This window comes from Peromyscus californicus, unplaced genomic scaffold (genome assembly GCF_007827085.1).
Source record: "Peromyscus californicus insignis strain IS unplaced genomic scaffold, ASM782708v3 Scaffold_11__1_contigs__length_118956290, whole genome shotgun sequence".
Classification (NCBI taxonomy): domain Eukaryota; kingdom Metazoa; phylum Chordata; class Mammalia; order Rodentia; family Cricetidae; genus Peromyscus; species Peromyscus californicus.
Window position 1 is genome coordinate 113,537,690 of NW_026294402.1, and position 19,252 is coordinate 113,556,941.

At 49.6% G+C, this 19,252-nt stretch overlaps 1 protein-coding gene across 4 annotated transcripts in view; it reads left to right on the forward strand.

Moving 5' to 3' along the window:
- Positions 1-7,645: 7,645 nt before the first annotated feature.
- Positions 7,646-19,252, forward strand: part of Dlec1 (DLEC1 cilia and flagella associated protein) — a 49,850-nt gene continuing 38,243 nt past the window's right edge. For 2 of the 4 annotated variants that reach the window (XM_052723913.1, XM_052723921.1), the window contains exons 1-6: positions 7,646-8,089; positions 11,659-11,809; positions 15,855-15,965; positions 17,453-17,640; positions 17,776-17,993; positions 19,139-19,217. In XM_052723913.1, coding sequence (XP_052579873.1) covers positions 7,679-8,089; positions 11,659-11,809; positions 15,855-15,965; positions 17,453-17,640; positions 17,776-17,993; positions 19,139-19,217 — 1,158 coding nt within the window. In that variant the 5' untranslated portion in view covers positions 7,646-7,678. Of the gene's footprint in view, positions 8,090-11,658; positions 11,810-15,854; positions 15,966-17,452; positions 17,641-17,772; positions 17,994-19,138; positions 19,218-19,252 lie in introns of all 4 variants that reach the window. The other 2 variants (XM_052723939.1, XM_052723930.1) reach the window with 2 other exon arrangements.

Consider the following 19,252-nt stretch of genomic DNA (forward strand, 5'->3'; position numbering starts at 1 on the left):
GAGCCTCCCACCTAGATCTCCGATCCTGCCAGGTCCTCTCATCAGTGAGTCAGGACTTCACAAGCCAGCTCCTCTCCCCAACCTGAGACCAAGAATTCCTGACACCGGCATTTGGCATGGCTTCATCTCCAGCATCATTTCTACTTCTTGTCATCCCTGTCTCTGAGTCCTGGGCTCCAAGCCAGGGTGTTATCCAGCACTAGGATTATCCCTCCCTCTACCACAAATGGCGCCGTGGTGGGGTTTACAGAAGGTTTACCCTTTGCATACTCCAAACTCACTTGAAACAGGTCTTTTTCTGGCTTCTGTTGCACACATAGGCGCTAACGTCCCCTCCCTGGCCTGGGGTTGCCAAACAGAAGGGGCATGCTGACTCAGAGCTGGCCGAGCAGTCGGGTTCTGCCAGAAATGAGGTATGCCACGCCCTGCTCCAAGTAGTGACCTGTAGAATGGCATTCTCCTTTTTCTTCTTCTCGCTCACAGGTGGGAGGCCCTCTGCTCTGTGCAACTAGTTATAAGTACTGTTTGTCGGGTGACTGTCTATCTGGCGGTGTGGGGGGAGGCTGGGACAGGTAAGGCACAGCGAATACAAAGTGACTGGACTATGTCTCTCTACCCTCAACTTCTAGGGGCAGCTGTGTGAACCTCGTCCTGCCCAGATGCCTCATTACCCTACTCAGAACCTTCGCAAAACCTCCTGAAACCCTGGTGACTCATAGGACTCAGTGGCAGGTTTACTCTGGAGCACAAAGCATCTGAGATCTGTCCTGTTTAGGCAGAGTTCCAGGCATTGTCCCTCCCCCAACCCCTGGCTGTCCCAGGGTCAAGTGTCTGTGCAAAGGTGGGTGTGGGGGCGGGGCTTCTGAGGTGACTGTGGGCAGGTGAAGGAGGTCCAGTATTAGAGCAGATGCTGTCAAGGGTCACTTCTGGCTCCCACACCAGGCCTCGTTCCGAAGGTGGTATGTGCAGTGTGTGCACTATCAACACAAGAATGCTAAATTTCAGGATGGTCGGGCTCTGGGGCTGGCCTTGCTCAGTCCCTCCCCCATGAAACTCAAACCAAGAGGCCAATGAGGTTCATTCAGTCCCCTCCCAAGGTTAGAACCCAAGTCCCCAGTATCAGGGTGAAGGGGCTCTTTAAACCTTGGCTCTGCAGTTTCCTGATGTGAGAATCTGAGCAAATCGCTTTGCCTCTCCACAGCTGGGAGCAGCCATGGGCTCTGGGATGAACAGAAGTAACAGCTGTCCAGCACATGGCACACTTGCCTACCAAGGAATCTGAGCTAGAAGTCATTTGCCCACAGCCATTCTCTATATGGCCTTCTCTAACATATGCTGGTAGCCACAGAGGCTCTTGGTCTAAGGGCATGCCCCTGATGTTTGTGAAAACAGTGAACTTTCACCTGGGCTCCATGCAGAAGGTCCTGAACCAGGTCCAGTTGCATCAAAAGGAAATGGGAAGGTCACCTGTCCAAGAGGTAGTGATAGCAAGGAAGGGTCTTCAGACCATACTGGGCTGACGTCAGTCATGGGATGCAGGAATCCAGATGCCAGTGTGAGCTACAAGGTTTCAGCCTTCCTGGTAATCACTGGACAACACAGGGTTCTTGAGAGTTTCTTTTTTTACAAGACAGGGTTTCTCTGTGTAGCCATGGTTGTCCTGGAACTTGCTTTTTAGACCAGGCTGGCCCCGAACTCACAGAGATCTGCTTGCCTCCGCCTCCCGAGTGCTGGTATTAAAGGGGTGTGCCACCATGCCTGGCAATTGAGGGTTCCTTTTCTGTGATTATGTTTATTAGCATCCATGGGGAATGAACTGAGTTGACTTTAATGTGGACACTCACTGCTCACCTCCACCTACTCCAAGCCAGAGTTGGTGGCGTGCTTCATGGATACTGGGGAGAGTGATCTGTAGCTATCTCCTCTGAACTGGAAAATTACCTATTGGAAGGAGAAGGAGGGTCCGAAGACTCAGGAAACTCGCAAAACTCAAGAAGTTACAAAATTCACAAGGCGTCTTACAGGTTTCTCTGATCAGGGAGCAAACCTGTGGAGGGAGAGGAGGTTCTGGTGCAGCTGCCTGCAAGTTCTTCAGGAAGCTCTAAGGGTGACTCTTCACACGTCCTCACCCAGGCTGGGGAGGGGGGTGCTTTTCAGTGACCCAGTTGTCTTTGACTCACCCATGCATCTGTATGTGACCCCAGTAAGCTTACCAGTTCACCAAACTAGTCCTAAATGGAGTCATTTCTTTCCTTTTTATTTTTCTTTTTTTTTTTAGGTAAGAAAATTTTTTAAATGTGCATTGGTGTTTTGCCTGCATGTATGTCTGGTGTGAGGGTGTCAGATCTTGGAATTACAGACAGTTGTGAGCTGCCATGTGGGTGCTGGGAATTGAACCCAGGTCCTCTGGAGAGCAGTCAATGCTCTTAACCACTGAGCCATCTCTCCAGCCAGCCCCTGGAATCATTTCTTTAGTCTGCCATTGGTGCCCTATCTGGAGTGAACAGAAGGTTGTTTGTGTCTCCCCAGAAAAAGTCACAGGACAGAGGGACACGGTCCACCTGAGCTGGAGAGAGGAGTGTCCAATCTGAAGAAGGCACTGAGACCCCTGTTTGAAAACTGTTCTTTGTTTTTTCAGTAAATATTTATTAAAGATTTATCATCTACTGAGCGCATAGAAACTTGGGAGTCATCAGTGTTCAAAATACATCACAAACCTCCTGCTGCCATAGAGCTTACATTCTAATGGAAAGAAAAGAGCTGCTGTAACAAACACAAGAAGTGAACCCTGAAGAATATGAGGTGATGAGGAGGTGAAATGGGAAGAGGCAGGGTTGGTAGGGCTGGCTAGTACAGTGGCTCTTAGCAGACTCCAGGAAGTGGGAGTGTGGGGTGCGCAGGGATGCCTGGGGCCACTGGCTCCAGGAAATGGGAGTGTGGGGTGTGCAGGGATGCCTGGGGCCACTGGTTCCAGGAAGTGGGAGTGTGGGGTGTGCAGGGATGCCTGGGGCCACTGGCTCCAGGAAGTGGGAGTGTGGGGTGTGCAGGGATGCCTGGGGCCACTGGCTCCAGGAAGTGGGAGTGTGGGGTGTGCAGGGATGCCTGGGGCCACTGGCTCCAGGCAGAGGGGACAGGCTCTAGGATGGGCAAGTGGTATGTTGGAGAAATACATGACAGTGTGGCTGGAGGTAAGAGAGTATATGATGGAAGAGTAAACGGAGAGGTGACAGGGTCTGAAGTCTTTTGGCCTTGCAAGTGCTTCCAGCTTCTCTGGAAGAAATCCCTCATTTGAGTTATACTCGAAAAGTATCCTTCTGATGGCTGGGAGAAGTCACCATGGATGAGCAGGAACTAAAACAGGGAGCCTGAGGGAAGAGATTCCTGCCATCCGTTATTCAGTTATTCACGTGGGGGTGAAAAGTGCCTCAGCCCTTCCACAGCAGGGGAAGGTGACAGAATTCCAGCAAGTCTTCAAAAGCAGAGCTCTGTGCTGGAGAGAAGGCTTGGTGATTGAAAGGTTGAAGCATGTGGTGCTCTTTGGGAGGACCTGGGTTCAGTTCTCAGAACCCACATCAGGCAGTTCACAATAGCCCATGACTCTAGGGTATCTGATGTCCTCTTCGGGCCTCTGCAGGGGCCTGCATAAACACAGTTCATGCAAACGGTCACACACATATGCATAAATAAAAATAGGTTTTTGTTTTTTTTAAGTAGAGCCAACAGAATTGGGGGAGGGAGCTGTAAGGAATCGGGGTGACTGCGGGGCTTTGTGCAGGGGTCTGGAAGACAAAGCAGTTTTTAGCACTTGGTGTTGGATATCTTGGAGGCTTTCAGACCTGCAAGAGAGGATGTCCAGTACAAGGCAGTTCAGGGGGGAGATATGGGGCTAGTGACGAAATTCAAGATATGATTCAAAGCACATTTGAAATGGCCAGTGGTCTGAGGAGACAGCTAAGCCATTAAAGCAAGCATAAGAACTCAAGTTAGAACCCCAAGGCCCGTGTAAAAATGCCAAATGTGCTAGCACATGCTTATAAGGCCAGTGCTGAGGAAGCAGGGCTCCCTGTCAGAGCAGCCTAGCCTGCTTAGAGAGTGCAGGCCAATGAGAGACCCTGTCTCAAGAAACATGTGATCTGGGTACGGGTGGTGTGCACCTTTAATCCCAGCACTCAAGAGGCAGGGGCAGGATGATTCCTGAGATTGAGGCCAGTATTTTCTACAAGACGAGTTTCAGATCTGCCAGGGCTGCATGGTAAGACACTGTCTCCAACAAGCAAACACGGAAACAACAAGAAAACAAGATAAACGGCTCCTGAGGGATGTAGTGGGTAGCCGGTCCAGCTTTGACCTGGAAGTTCCAACCCCTACTGAGGCTTCGGTAATTGTCACGCCTACAAGGCGGAGCCGAGAGAGGACCCTGAAGATCTGAGATCCGGATGCGCTGGCTCTCTTGGTTCCTGGATCCTGGATGCTGGAGGTAGACCGAGCAGAGTTCTCCAGAGAACACTGCTGGACTGTGCTTCACCTTTCCCAGACGCTGTAACCTATCCCTTCACTTGTAAGTTACCCGACAAAATAAACCTCCCTTTTAACTACGTGGAGTTGCCTTAATATTTAAACCAACATCTGGTGCCCAACATGGGGCACGAACCCACAACCCTTGGATTAAGAGTCCCATGCTCTACTGACTGAGCTAGCTGAAGTTTATCTCTGACCTCTACATGAACCCATGCACCTGCACACACACACACACACACACACACACACACCAAAAAAAATATCCAGAAGCACTCACATTCTACTGTGATACAATCATTTCAGGAGCCAAGTGCTAAAATGTACAAACTTTCAGCAGAGGAATTCTAGCATATGATCACACATAACTATTACTGTAGTGTACCAAGTTTGTACGCACATGAGCAAAGTTCCTCATGAGGACAATGTTTACAGTGAATCCAAAACCAAACAAGCAGACAAACAGACAAGCAAAACAGTCCCTGTAGCTTGCTACAGAGTAATGAGGAAAGGGTCCTAACACCTAGCATGGTATTTTGTTTTTTAAATAACAAAACTTGCTTTACAGATATCAGTGTTTCCAGTATAAGCAGGAAAAAAGAGCTATAACAAAATGGAAGTACTCTAATCAGTTGGGGAAAAAGAGCTGAGGATACTTTCATTAAATTTGTTAGTTGATCCTCTGTCCTGGGGATTGAACCCAGGGCCCTGTGAGTGCTAGGCCAGCACTCTCCCACTGAGCTGCACCCCCGGCCATCTTTCACTTGTTATTTTGAGACAGGATCTTGCTAAGTTGCCCAGGCTGACTTGCACTCTCTCTGTAGCCTAAGCAGACATTGAGTTTGCAATCCTCCTGCCTCAGTTTCCTAAGTAGCTGGGATGACAGGGCTATGTCACCAGGCCAAGCGTGTGTGTGTGTGTGTGTGTGTGTGTGTGTGTGTGTGTGTGTGTGTGTGTGTATACTGTCTGAGGTTTTGTTTTTGTGAATCATGACAATAGAAGTATTTGACATATGAAAGTAAAAACATAGTAAGAGAAGGTGTGCGAAACCAAGAGCCAGATGACGACAAGCAGCCGGCTGCAGGAGGGACTGACGTGAAGAGGGGCTCACCGGGAACTCCCTTTGTGCCCAGGGAGTCCCCTTGGGGAGGTGACTGGACTTATTCAGAAACTGAACAGAAACTGAATGCTATGTGCAGCAGGATCAGGAGTGGGTGGAGATCAGCCAGGCTCAAAGATTCTCGTAAATAGAGACAGGAGGCCGAAGAGGGGATGATGAGGGAGGAGGAAAGCAAGGGAAGCCGGGGGACAGACAAGGGTGGGGGTGTGGTAGAGCCACGCACATGAGGACTGGAGTGACCTTTGCCACCAGAGGGACTGGACATTGTGAGAGACATGGCCTTGGACAGGGCAGCTGAGCAGACAGTAAGACAGAGCATGCAAAGGACTCCCTGTGACTTTCTCTAAGACATCTGGACAGAGAGTGGAGAAAGATCATGGCAAAAATCAATGGTCCTGCCTTCCTGTCTGTCAGGGAAGGACACCCTGGAGCTTCCACAGTGGGGCGACTGCTAATGACAGGGCCGCCCATTCTGGGGAGACCCTCCCTTTACAATAGGGCCACACACACTCCGCTACCGTTCTGCCACTCTCCGGTGCAAAGCTCTTCCCTGCACCATTGGGAACCTGGATGTGTGTAGGAAACTGGACAGATGGTCTATTTGTTCATGTTCCTTCTGCTCACAAGCTACCCTTCCCGCACATACCAGACAACACTAGAGTAAGGAGTTAAAGAGGGGCCTACTGCAGTCCTGGAAATAGACTTGGGCTATTTGAGCAAATACTTGCAGGGTCCCAGGTGTCTGAAGGACAGGCATGAACATTTCACCTGGCTGGGTGAGCTCTTTACCTGCAGGGACCAGTGCAGAAGGGAGACAGCCAGAGCTGGTCCTTTCCAGTGCACACTTTAACACACGCACTCGGCTTTTCCTACTCTCATCTGTTCTTTAAGGGACCTTTCTACCCAAAGAACAGATGAGGGACAGACAAGGAGCAGCAGAAACGGCTCAGGTTTGTGGGTGAACATCCTGGGACTCAATTCAGGAAGTGGGTTTGGGGCTGTAGGGCAAGCACACTCACACCTCAATAGAAAGTGATTCTTTTGGCACCTGTGTTAAGCAATGTATCTGGAGGTACAGAATTGACAGTGTAGGAACATACATACATGTACGCAAAACACCCATACACACAAATACACCTTAATCTTTATTTATTTGTTTGTTTGTTTGTTTGTTTTGAGACAGGGTCTCACTATGCAATCCTGCCTGACATGGAACTTGCTACGTAGAGCAAGTTGGCCTCAAAGTCACAGAGATCTGTCTGCCTCTGCACCCTGAGGGCTGGGATTAAAGGTGTGGGCCATAATGCCCAGCTAGACCTCATGATTTGTATTGTTTGGGGTTCTCTAAAGGAACAGCATTAGTAGAATGAGTACAGATCACAAAGGAATTGTTAGACTGGCTCACACAACAGTGGCCGTCTGTACCTGGTAGCTGGCTGGTCCTTTAGACCTCAACAGCCCTAGCCTGGCAGTGAAGACAGAGGATTGCTGGAAAGCCACAGCTCAGGTTTCTGTAGTGATCCTCCATGATGGCTTGAGCTTCAGAGTGAGACCCTGACAAGGCTTTGCAGTCAGACTGTCCATTAAACTTCATAATAAGCTCACCTGTAAGAAAGGTGGTGCTGGGGCTGAAGAAGTGGCCCAGCCTTTAAGAGCACATGAACCCATGTCAGGAGTATCACAATTGCCTATTACTCCAGTTCCCGGTGACCTGACGCCCTCTTCTGGCCTCCATGGGCAACGGCACTCGTGTGCACATACACACAGAGAGACACACAAAATAAAAATAAATCTTTACCAAGAAAAAAGCAAAAGTGATGCTAGTTGGCACAGCGGCGCACACCTGAATCCAGCACTCGGGAGGCTGAGGAGGAGGCGGAAGGATGGTGAGTTTGAGGCCCATCTAGAACACCTAGCTAAACGTTAGAAATGTAAGCCTTTCCGATGACGACAGGGATGACGCTCTACTAAAGAAAAAAACTAGACGGAAGGGGCGGAGCCGGAAGCAGAAGTGGGAGCGGAGTCTGCAGCGTCTTCGTTGCCATGGAGCCCGGGAGCAGGGACGAGCCGCAATCCTCAGTTTCCCAGGCCAGTATGTCCCTAGAGACCGAGGGGACGTCCACGCCGCCCCAGAACAACTCCAGGGTCAACAGCTGGCGCATCAAGAAGTCTTCCTTGCAGTCCTCGCTCGGCATCACCGATAGTTACCAGTACGGCTTCCCCACGCGGTCCCTACGTGCTGGATTCCAAGCGCTCCCGCCGCTCCCGGAGCCACAGTTGTTGCGTCCGCGCCCCGCCTCGCTGCGCACGCAGGACATCTCACATCTGCTTGCCCGCGTCTTCCGAAACTTGTACACCGCCCAGGTGATCGGAGAGGATTTGAGTGACAGCTTGATCAAGGCCCGCGGCAGTGAGGATGCGCGCCACGAGGAGTTCTTGGACCAGCTGCAGCAGGTATATAGCGGGTGCGGACTCACTCTCCCTGGATATGCTCAGGATGCAGCCGCACCGAAGTGAAGGACACTATTCAAACTTTACATGTACGCATGTAAATGACATCTCCAGCGCCTTTCTCTGCACACATACACGTTCTATGTTGCAAATACAAATGAAACGACTGGAGCGCACTGCCCAATAGTTTGTTCCTTGGGGGTGATGAAACCCAGTCACCCTCCTCCCTGGGGGGACTCTATCGCTAACCACAATCATGGCTGAGGCATTCTTGCCCACGTTTTCAGATCTCTGGGTCGGCAACGTGGTTTCCTCTTCGGCACTGGGCAGCCAAACGATGAACCTGCCTTTGCCGGCTCGCTGTTGAGGACTCCCTTCCCAGCTCTCCCCTGCATCAGCCTCTGGATCCTTTCTTTTTCTTCTCCACTCCTGTCCTTTACTTGTCCCTTACACGACGTGGCCCTAGCTTCATTCATTTCCTGTCTAGCACATTTATTAACTACCTACTGTGTGCCGTACTCTTTCCTAGGCAGTGAGGATTCAGTAGCCCTGAATTCATCACAAGTGGCATACCCCTCAGTGGTAGGGTGCTTGCCTGGCAAGGGTAAAGCCCTCACCCCCCAGCAATGTAAACAAACAAACAGACAAAACTTTAAAAAGAAAATATAGAGGCTGATAAGATGGCTCAGCAGGTAGAAGTATCTGCTGTTATGCTGTGACACGCCCCCCGACACGCCCCCCCCTCAAGTATTATACCCCTCTCCCCCAGTGGCAGGATGTTGACGGACTCTGTCTTGGGCAGGTAATCATAGCAGAGTGAGATAGGACTGCAGTACCAGGTCGGCCCACCTCCCTCCACCCTTCGTCTGTTGTGAGCTTCCCTGAGCCTTGGAGGGAGGGAGGAACACAGAGCTCCCACGGATGACTCGAGATTCAGCAGGCCCTGAGTCTCAGTCCTGAGATTTTTTTTTTTGTTTTTGTTTTTGTTTTTCGAGACAGGGTTTCTCTGTGTAGTTTTGCGCCTTTCCTGGATCTCACTCTGTAGCCCAGGCTGGCCTCGAACTCACAGAGATCCGCCTGGCTCTGCCTCCCGAGTGCTGGGATTAAAGGCGTGCGCCACCACTGCCCGGCAGTCCTGAGATGGAGCTCTGCAGTTACTACTGCGAAAAGGAGCATCTCTGCCCACAGAGACGAACACTACTCTGATTGTTGAAAGCACTGGCTCTCTTGGTCTGAGGTCTCCACACAGTCTTGTTGGTCTTTCCCAGTTCTAGCCACAGAAATACTGTACTGTGTGATGATTGTAAGCACACATGCTTAAAATACATCCTCCGCCTTGAACCCTGCCTCCACCACATACAACCTGTGTGATTTTATGCATTTTTTTTATTTCTGTATGCCGTGGTGCTTTTCATCTATAAGAGGAGAGGAGGGTAGTGCTAGGAATGGTGGGGTACACCTTTAATCCCAGCACTCGGGAGGCAAAGGCAAGTGGACCTCTGAGAGTTCAAAGTCAGCCTGGTCTATAGAGTGAGTTCCAGTCCCTATCCAGGGTTACACAGTAAGACAAAAAAACAAAACAAAACAAACTTAAAAAATGATGGTGACGACAACAATAACAACAAAATCTGCTCTGTAGGTTGTTTTGAGGATTAAGTGAGTCAGTCCTAGAGAATCATTAACAGATGCCTTCGGGTAGGATCCTGACTATCACATCCAAGAATTAGGGCCAGGGCCTTCTGGACCGTATGGGACACCAGACTTAAGCACAGTACTTTATGTTCAAGTCTGCCCTAGCTTCTGCTTTCTCAGAGGTTTTCTAACCACAAGAAGCCTTAGCCACCACCTCCTGGCCTCCATTGCATACCCATTCATCTACTTTCAAGGACTGGCTAGAGCTGGGGAGGTGAATCTGAGGGTTGAGACATCTGCTGCCTCTCCTGACCACCTGAGTTTTCTTCCCCAGGATCCACATGGCACAAGGGGAGAGCTGGCTTCCCTAAGCTGTCCTCCGGCATCTATCATAAGCTCCCAACAGCATATGTGCACCCGCCAACAGATAGACAGATAAGAGTGACTCCATAGGTGTGTTTGAGTTCAAGAAAAGCACTGAGGCATGCTCTCCCCACACACTACTGTCGTACTGTCCCTGCCCCGTGAATACTTTGCTTCCTTCCAGTCTCAAGAATACGGGTAAGAGGCTTGGGTGATTGGCTTGTCGATCTAACTAGTCTGGAAGCTGAAGCGTATGCTGGGGCAACCAGGATGGACTCTCAATGCAGATGCTATGGCAGAGCTTGGGGTTTGCTAGGGTTTTAAGGTAAAACAGGGTTAAGTCACAGAAGGTGAACCAGTAACTTGGAAAATTCAGTAGGTTGGGGGCCTAGAGAGAAGGTTCGGTGGATGAGAGAGCTTAGAGCACAAATTCAGGTCCCAGCACCCACATAAAACACCGGGCATGGCCACGCCTGCCTGTAACTCCAACACTGTCTTGGGCGAAGGTAGGGGGATCGCTGGGAATGGCCATCAAACCTGCTTCCAAGTTCAGGGAGAGAACCTGTCTCCAGAGAATATGGTGGAGAAGATAAAACAGAGCGCCCAATGTCTTCCTCTGGCCTCTGCATATGCATGCATGCACACACATATAAACACAGGTAGCATTTAAAAATGTTTTTTTATGTATGTGTATGTGCATAGATGTGTATCTGTGTTTTAACACGTGTGGGGAGGGGGCAAAAGAGCGTGATGGATTCCCTTGGAACTGGAGTGACAGGTGGTTGAGCTGACTGGTGTGAGCACTGGGAACTGAACTCGGGTCTTCTGGAAGGTCAGCTGCTAACAGCAGAGCCCTGTCTGCAGCCTCTCGTCCCCATCCAAAGAATGCAGCAACTTTTTCTGGGTAGCATATCATCTGACCATGTTCCTCTTAGGATCCAAATAGCTATGACTTTATGTATATTAGATGTGGATGCTACAAAAAAGATGCCACCTCAGGTGAGTCCTTTCCAATGGCTTAAATAGACAAAAGAGGCCGGGCGGTGGTGGCACATGCCTGTAATCCCAGCACTCGGGAGGCAGAGGCAGGTGGATCTCTGTGAGTTCAAGGCCAGCCTGGGCTACAGAGCGAGATCCAGGATAGGCTCCAAAGCTACAGAGAAACCCTGTCTCGAAACCCCCCCCCCAAAAAAAAAGACAAAAGAGGCTAACAGCTGGAGTCTGTCCACCGACTAGGTGTGATGGAGCTAAGCCAGCAGGGCCTTTCCTGAATGGAGATTTGGGTAGCCTCACTTTGGTGTACCAAAATGGGTTTGCATTTCACAGTACGGGTGGCGGCTCTCGTTACTGTGAAACCAGGACACAGAGCCAAGCTTGGCTCTTACTGACCATCCTATGAAACTGTCATTTCCTTCTGTTGACCTCGGATTTTACATCTGGTAGGTTGGACCGGAGGGTTTCAACAGTTGTGTAGCTGTCCTGTGCTTGGCTGAAAGCCCTGATGTGGAAGGTCCTAGGGTAGTGCCAAGATGTGGGCTTTCATCAGATTTCTATGCATTTGAATGCCCACTTGCCAGGTTCGAGCGATCTATAAACAGCGTCTGGATGAAGTTACCAAGTTGGAGAAACATATCGTCCAGGCCCGTGCACGAGATCTTGCAGAAACAGAGCATGCCACCAAAGAGGCCAGACTAGATGTCCTGGAGACCCCTGTCAAGCTGCCCCCAGGTAGGTGTGAAGTGTGCCCATCTGCCAGCCTCTGCTTACCCAGCTGTTGGTGCTGAACCACATCCGCTCCACTGCCCACTCCTCTCTGAACATTGGGAGAAAGTTGAGAAAGTTGCAGACATGACAGTTAATCAGTACAAAACACTCTGGTGTGTTTGGTCTCTCCAAAAGAGCGGCGCTCCACCTGGCCAGCATTTAACCCTCCAAGCCAGGAATTGGCATGTGTGTGACACTGGTTCCTGACCCACAGGGCCCACTTAGATTCCACTGGTGACCCCACCATGGCTTCCTCTCCTCTGACCTTTCATGCCAAGCTCTCCATGTAGGCTGGGCTGGCTGGCTAGTGAGCCCCAGGAATTTGCCGGTCTCTACCTCCCAAGTGCTGAGATTACAGTTGTGTACCACCACAGGAGCCCAGTCGGGATCGTCCGCTCTGGTTTCTTATCCTTCTACTGGTAATGTGTTTTCCTTCATTTCAAAAGTGGTAGAGGAAAAAAACAAACCCTAGATCATCGTTACAGACATCCATCTGGTCCCTGCATCTCAGGGTAGGGCAGTCAACCCCAGGACGTCTTTCCCCATTTAGTTCTTGGTGATGGAGAAATCCTCCTATTGCTTTTGTTACTTCAGGCACGAAGCAGCCTTTCTCTATCCACTAATAAATACAATTATATTGAGTTATTGAGCTGAGGAACCTTTCCCTTCTCCAGATGGACCGAGAAAGGTCAGGACTCTACAGGACAGCTTATGTGCTCGTTCTTGTCCTCGCTGGTCACTGGTCCACACTAGCTTTTGGAGATTGGAACAACCAGCCACTTGCAGAGCCGTGCTCAGTAGCCGTGGGGTCAGTGAAGGAAATCCAGACTTCCCAGAAAGAAGAAGGCCATCATCAGGGCCAATGAGAAAGTTTTTTTTACAGGTCCGGGTCTGATATGGAAAGAGACTCTTCAAAACTCTGATAGAGAAACTGCCTTGGTGAGGGCTGGAATGATGGTTCAGTGGTTAGAGCATGTACTGCTTTTAGACCTGAGTTCAATTCCAAGTACCCATCAGGCAGCTCACAACTACCCACAACTCTAGCACCAGAGGATCTGATGCCTCTGGCTTTCTCCAGCACTTGCTCTTCCCACCCACCCCTTCCAGGCATGAGCACACACACACACACACACACACACACACACACACACACACACACACTTAAATTCTATTTTAAAACTGCTTTGAAGAAGATGTACAATGATAAGTGTGTAAAAATATAAAGAAGTTCGTTATTTTATATGCCAACACAAAGAACAAAGCAACAGAGAAACCACTCTGACCTCCTGCCCCTGAGAGGATGAAGAGGAGGAAGAAAAGGAGAAGACGCTTCTCTCTGTCACGTGGCCATCTCCAAAGTCCCTAAGAGTTAGGCTGGATTGGGCTCACTTGGAACTGCAGTTATCCCCACCAAAGTCTCCCCTGCCAGGGGGTTCAGGGGCTTTACTTTCAAAAGTGCACCTTCTCCGTGGTCCCAGAAGCCATCAGAAAACGCCCTGGGGAGTTCTGGAAGGAAAGCCTCCAGAAGTAGTAGCTTTCTGGGCAATGATGGCACAGACCTTTAATCCCAGCACTTGGGAGGCAGGGACAGGCAGATGGATCTCTGTGAGTTCAAGTCAGCCTGGTCTACAGAGTGAGTTCCAGGATAGCCAAAGCTACACAGAGAAACCCTGTCTTGAAAAAACAAAAACACTCAAACAAAAAAAAAAAGCAAGTAATAACTTGTAGGTGATTTGCTAGCTGTCAGTTCTTTTTTTAATTGTTGTTTACTTCTTGATTGATTTTTAAATATTAATACATATGTGTCTGTATGGGTATATGCATGCACATAAGGGCAGGTACCCTCAGAGGCCAGCAGAGAGGCCAGCAGCTGGAGTTTCAGGTGGTTTGTGAGCCACCAGATGCAACCCTCTGCAGGAACAGCAAGTTCCCTTAGCCACGCCCTGGCGCCAGCCCTGGCTCTCCGTTTTGGAGTTGCCTTCAGATGACTTATTGAGAAACTTCTGCTTCCCCCGGCCTCTTCTGCCTCAGCCTGTAATACCCAGTACTCAGCCCTTTCCATCTGCTGTGCTGGGAGTGGCTTCTGCTTCAGGCTCTGATGGTTTACTTTAGGCCGAACCTCGGGATCCTTGTCAGCACCTATGAGGGCAGAAGCAGGAATTCCTTCATCACTGGGTGCTAGGGATTGGCCCCCAAGGCTTTATGCATGCCAGGCAATTACTCTACCAACTGATCTGCATCCCCAATCCCTAAAGGAACTTCTAACACAGCGGAAGAGGCTCCACCCATATCTAGCACTATAGACTTGTTTAAACACAGACTAGCACCAACGGTGAACTCTCCCTTAAGACATGGACTTTGTGTGATGGCGACGTCAGTGTGGGCTCATTATTTGTAGCAAGTGGGCTGTTCTGTGGAGGATGCCAGTATTGGGGAAAGCTTCACATGCACAGGAACAAAGGGACATGGAAACTGTCCGGCCTTCTCAGTTTGGGTGCTAATTTCTAACTACAAATCTGACAAGATGGCTCAGTGGGTAAAGGCCCTTGCTGCCAAGCCTCACAACAAGAGTTTGGTCCTCGGACCTGTGTAACAAAGGAGATCAACTGCCTCCTGCCACTTGTCCTCTGACCTCCACACATGCACTGTGGCACCTCCATGCACCCCTCCAGCACACAATAACAAACAAATGTAATCCAAATACAGCGAAAGTCCATTTTAACAAAGCCCTTCTCACATCTCCCAGAGGGAGGTCACATCTCCCTCACATCACTTACCATCCATTTCTAGTTAATGCTTCTAGACACTAGTGTCATAATTTATATGTGTGTGTGTGTGTGTGTGTGTGTGTGTGTGTGTGTGTGTTTTTTACTATCATTTCTTGGCTCATCAACCACAAACCCCAACTTCCACTCCATTAATGACTTTCTCTGATATGTCACTAGGTCAGTGGGAGTTAGCTGATGCTATATTTATTGCTTGCTGTAGATTGGGCTCAGCTGTTCTCCACGCAGCTTTTATGCTGGTGTCTGAGACGAAGGGACAAAGAAACCCTTCTCTTTGATGGCCAGAGCTCACTGTGCAAGCACATCTCAAACCCTTACCACCACAGAGCCAAAGGTGAAGAAGAACATTCTGTTGAGGCAAGAAGCATAGGGAAGGCCTAGCAACGTGGAACTGTTGCTCACTGCTTAAGCCATACGCACACACTGCTTTCCTAACAATGAACAACCTGAGACCCCCGCCTTCTTCAAGCTGCATGTACACCCCACTTCAAACAATGCAATAAATTGTCCCCACAGCAATAATTCCCTGTTGCCATGTATGTCTTGGAACATGTCCAAGAACTTAGGGCTGCCTAAGCCAGTTTGGGGTGCATGCACAGTAAGGCAAATGGACTGTCTTATGCATATGCATAATTGGGCGTACGTATACTTAAAATCAGATACATCATGAGAAAGGACATGCACAATAAAGGGAAGCTTGCATAATCCAAGTCTGTCAACAAAACCAGACCCACTCACAGAACTCCCCCTAGCCACCAACTCTTCCTCCTGGACTTATGAATAAAAAGAAGCCCCCGACAATAACCAAGCCAGCTGGACACTCTAGTTCCACTCTTCGTGTGTGCTTTTCCATGAACCTGGAAACACCTGGCTAAGACTGTGGCCATTGGTCCCACTGTTTCCAGTGACATTGCAAAGAGCAGACATACACAGAAGAGCGAAGGACTGGGGCTGACGTTGCATCCACCATACTTTGCCTTATGCCATCGCAGACTCCATGTATAATAGTACTTTACCTCAATAACCCTGAGCACAGCTTTGCCCAGTTGTTGACCTCAACTGAGTGACTGAGAAAACTTTGATCATTAGTTTCTTAAATCTCAACTTCATCACAGCTCTGAGAATTTGCTTGGGAAGTGGAGGCACGGAGCATAGAGGTTTGGGTTCAGCTGCTTCTCCCTGGGTCTGGCCTAAATGCCTCTGTCCTGTTCCCTTCTCTGCAGTGAAGACAGTCTTCAGGTGGTGTATAGACAATGAATTGCTGCAAAAACATCGCTTAATCTGTGTAGAGGATTACTGCAATGATCCTGTGCCATTTTGCTCAGCGCCCAAAGGTATCTGTCTTCAAGCACTGTGGTAGGGTGCAGGGCCATCCCTCAGTAGCTACAGGGGCGTCCCTCAGTAGCTGAAAGGCATCCCGCAGTAGCTGCAGGGCCATCCCTCAGCAGCTGCAGGGCATCCCTCAGCAGCTGCAGGGGCATCCCTCAGTAGCTGCAGGGGCATCCCTCAGTAGCTGCAGGGGCGTCCCTCAGTAGCAGCAGGGCATCCCGCAGTAGCTGCAGGGCCCTCCTTTTCTTTAGTTGTTCAGTGGACTGGACCGGTTCCATCTGGGTCATCCCTTCTCACTAGCTTGACGCTTCCAAGGCAGAAGTCACATCTCCCCCACATGGAATTGGATGCCCTTGGTGGCTGCCCAGCACCTAGAAATCCAAAAATGTTTAGATGTAGTTGAATGAACCAGCAAAGGGAGGGGCTGAAGACTTGGAGACGCAAATGATTGAATTCCTGATGCAGGCAGAGCGGACCAAGGTTGTCCCCACTCAGGAAAAGAACAGCTTTTCAAATACTGAGAATAGAAAGGATGGGCTAGGGGATGGACAACAGGGGAGGGGAAGACAAAGGGGTGTGTGTGTGTGTGTGTGTGTGTGTGTGTGTGTGTGTGTGTGTGTAGTGTGGGGGGGGATTGTGATGCTGGGCCAGTTTCCTCTAATCAGGAAGGCAAGAGTGAACAGGTGGGAATGTGTGCAGGCTTACACAAGGATGTAGATTCTGTAAGAGTCGCTGTACAGGTGGAGAAATGTCGCTGTGAGTCCTGTGTGCCCAGCATCAGCATTGTTTAACTGTGCCAGGCTGGAAAGACAAGCTCTCAGCAGCCCCAGGTACAGGGACCCTGCAGTGATCTTTTTGGAGCTTTGTAGCTGTCCCTGTTTGGGATGGGAAGATTCAGATCCAGGGATCTGAGTGAGGGTGGCAATGAGAAGGAGAGAACCACACAGAGAAAGGTAGAACATGGCAACAGAATCAGCTGCTGAGAGGCTGCACCACTTTAGTGCGTTATGGCTGGATACTCACTACCTGGCAGGTAAATAAAGATGGCACTCACTCCTTGAAGGCTTACTGGGCATTGTATAAAGTGGGGGTGGGCCAGTGTTTTGTTGTATCCTTACTAGCAACAAAAGTTGCCATCCAGCCTTGGGAGCATGGTCTTAGAAACACAGAAAACTAACACAAATGCTGATCCCTCACATGAGGTTTTTTAAAGAATTGCTCACACTTGGGGTATGTGTTTAGCAATGGTCCACTGTTTTTGCTAATTAACCATTCTGGAAAATGGAAAGATATTTTAACCTCTAGCCCTGTCTCAAATGCGTGGAGTAAGTCCCAGGAATAACTCATACACTGAATAGCAATGTTGGTGTTGTGAATGTGAAAGCTTTGAAGACAATATGACCTGACTGTGGCTCTGATTTTATTTGATCACCTTTAAAGCATCCACTTCTTTGCTGTGGTATAGCTAACATGTGTTTCCTCGGTGCCATAGGCACCTCCGCCCCCGGGGCTCTAAAACTGACTCTTAGTTGTGAGAGGCGCTTTATGCTAAAGGCCAAGCTGGACAGGCTGGCTGAAGAGTCCTGCAAGAAGCCGGTCAAATTTGATGAGTTTGAGTACACCACAGACAGCGGGACCTCAACTTATAAGACCAGACAAAGGACCAAAGTCACTGTCAAGGTTAGATCTGAATTTCGTTGGGACAGTGGGTGCAGGGAGGTGGGCAGAGGGAAGTAGTCCAGATGAACATGGAGTCTGCGCCGGCTAGCTGTCCCTTACCTACCATTAACTGCACTTTCATGTGCTTCAAAGAAGGCGGGCACACCAAAGAATAAGAAGTGGATGAAACACTTACGGGTGCCACAGAGGGGCCTGGAGAGGCTTCTGCTTGCCAGGATGGAGAATCGGAATCATTTCCTGAAAAACCCGCGGTTTTTCCCGCCTAACACACCACATGGAGGCAAGTCTCTAATTGTCTCTTCAAGGAAGCCAGCGAGAAGAGGAGGATCCCTGAGTGCAGAGCCGGAATGGAGGTGTGTTCTCCCCTGAGAATCCCAGGAAATCTGACCCTTTAAAGTGAGATGGGAAGTTTCTGGATTAGTCTAAGGAGGTCTCTAGACTTTGGCAAGTCAAGGTAGTGTCTAAGAGGAAAGCATGCCTTCAGGGTGACCCACAGGTATGACCTTTGACCCTCAGAGGCCTGGGGTTGTGGCTTTCTCACCTATCAAGAGTCAGAAATAGTGCTGGAGAGTTGGCTCAGAGGTTAAAAGCACTGGCTGCTCTTCCAGAGGTCCTGAGTTCAATTCCCAGCAACCACGTGGTGGCTCACAATTATCTATAATAAGATCTGGTGCCCTCTTCTGGCGTACAGGCATACATGCAGGCAGAGCACTGTTCACATAATGAATAAATCTAAAAAACAAACAAATAAAAAAAAGTAAGTGGGCTTCTTAGGGGCATCTGAATGAGCTGGGACTGGGGAGTCCATAGTCATGTGACCTTCCCACAGTGTATTGGTTACTTTTTTTCATGGCCATGACAAAATACCTAACAAGAACAATGTGGGAAAGGTAAGATTGATTTTGGCTCTGGGTTCAGAGGGTTCAGTCCATCATGGCCAGGAGGATGTGGTGGACCGGAACAGTTCACTTTGTGGTCACTAGACATGGGGGAAGGGGTTGTTCAGCTGGCTTCCTGCCTTTCCCCCTTTCATTCAGTTTTAGGGTCCCGGCCTGTGGGATGACACTGCCCACGTTCACTACGCTCCTCTTCCTCCTCAGTTAACCCTCTCAGGTGGTTGTGAGCTGCCTGTGGGTACGATGTGGGTACAGGAAACCAAGCTTGGAGCCACTACAAGAGCAGTATGTGCTCTTAGCTGCTGAGCCATCTCCTCAGCCCTAAAATGTTTTATAACCTGCTTAGTAAACACCAACCAGAAAACCCGAGGAACAGCCTATTGTGAATGCCTTTGATGGTGTGGATGAGTTTATTTCTTTACTTTTGGTTTTTTGAGAGAGGGAGTGGACTAATGGAGGCTGGCCTTGAACTTCTGGTGGTCCTGCCTCTACCTCCCGAGAGCTGGGACTGTGGGAGTGTGCCATCACATGGATCAGTCACCGCTTTCCATCGGGTCAAACAGGCGACGCCCACAGCCTTTCTTCCCTCGTCTCTTCCACAGCTGTGCAGATACCCCCGTGTTTCTGGCTAAGCCGTCAGTTGGATTTTTCACAGATTATGAGATTGGACCAGTTTATGAGGTAGAAACCTTGCTTTACGTCATGGGGTTTCTGAA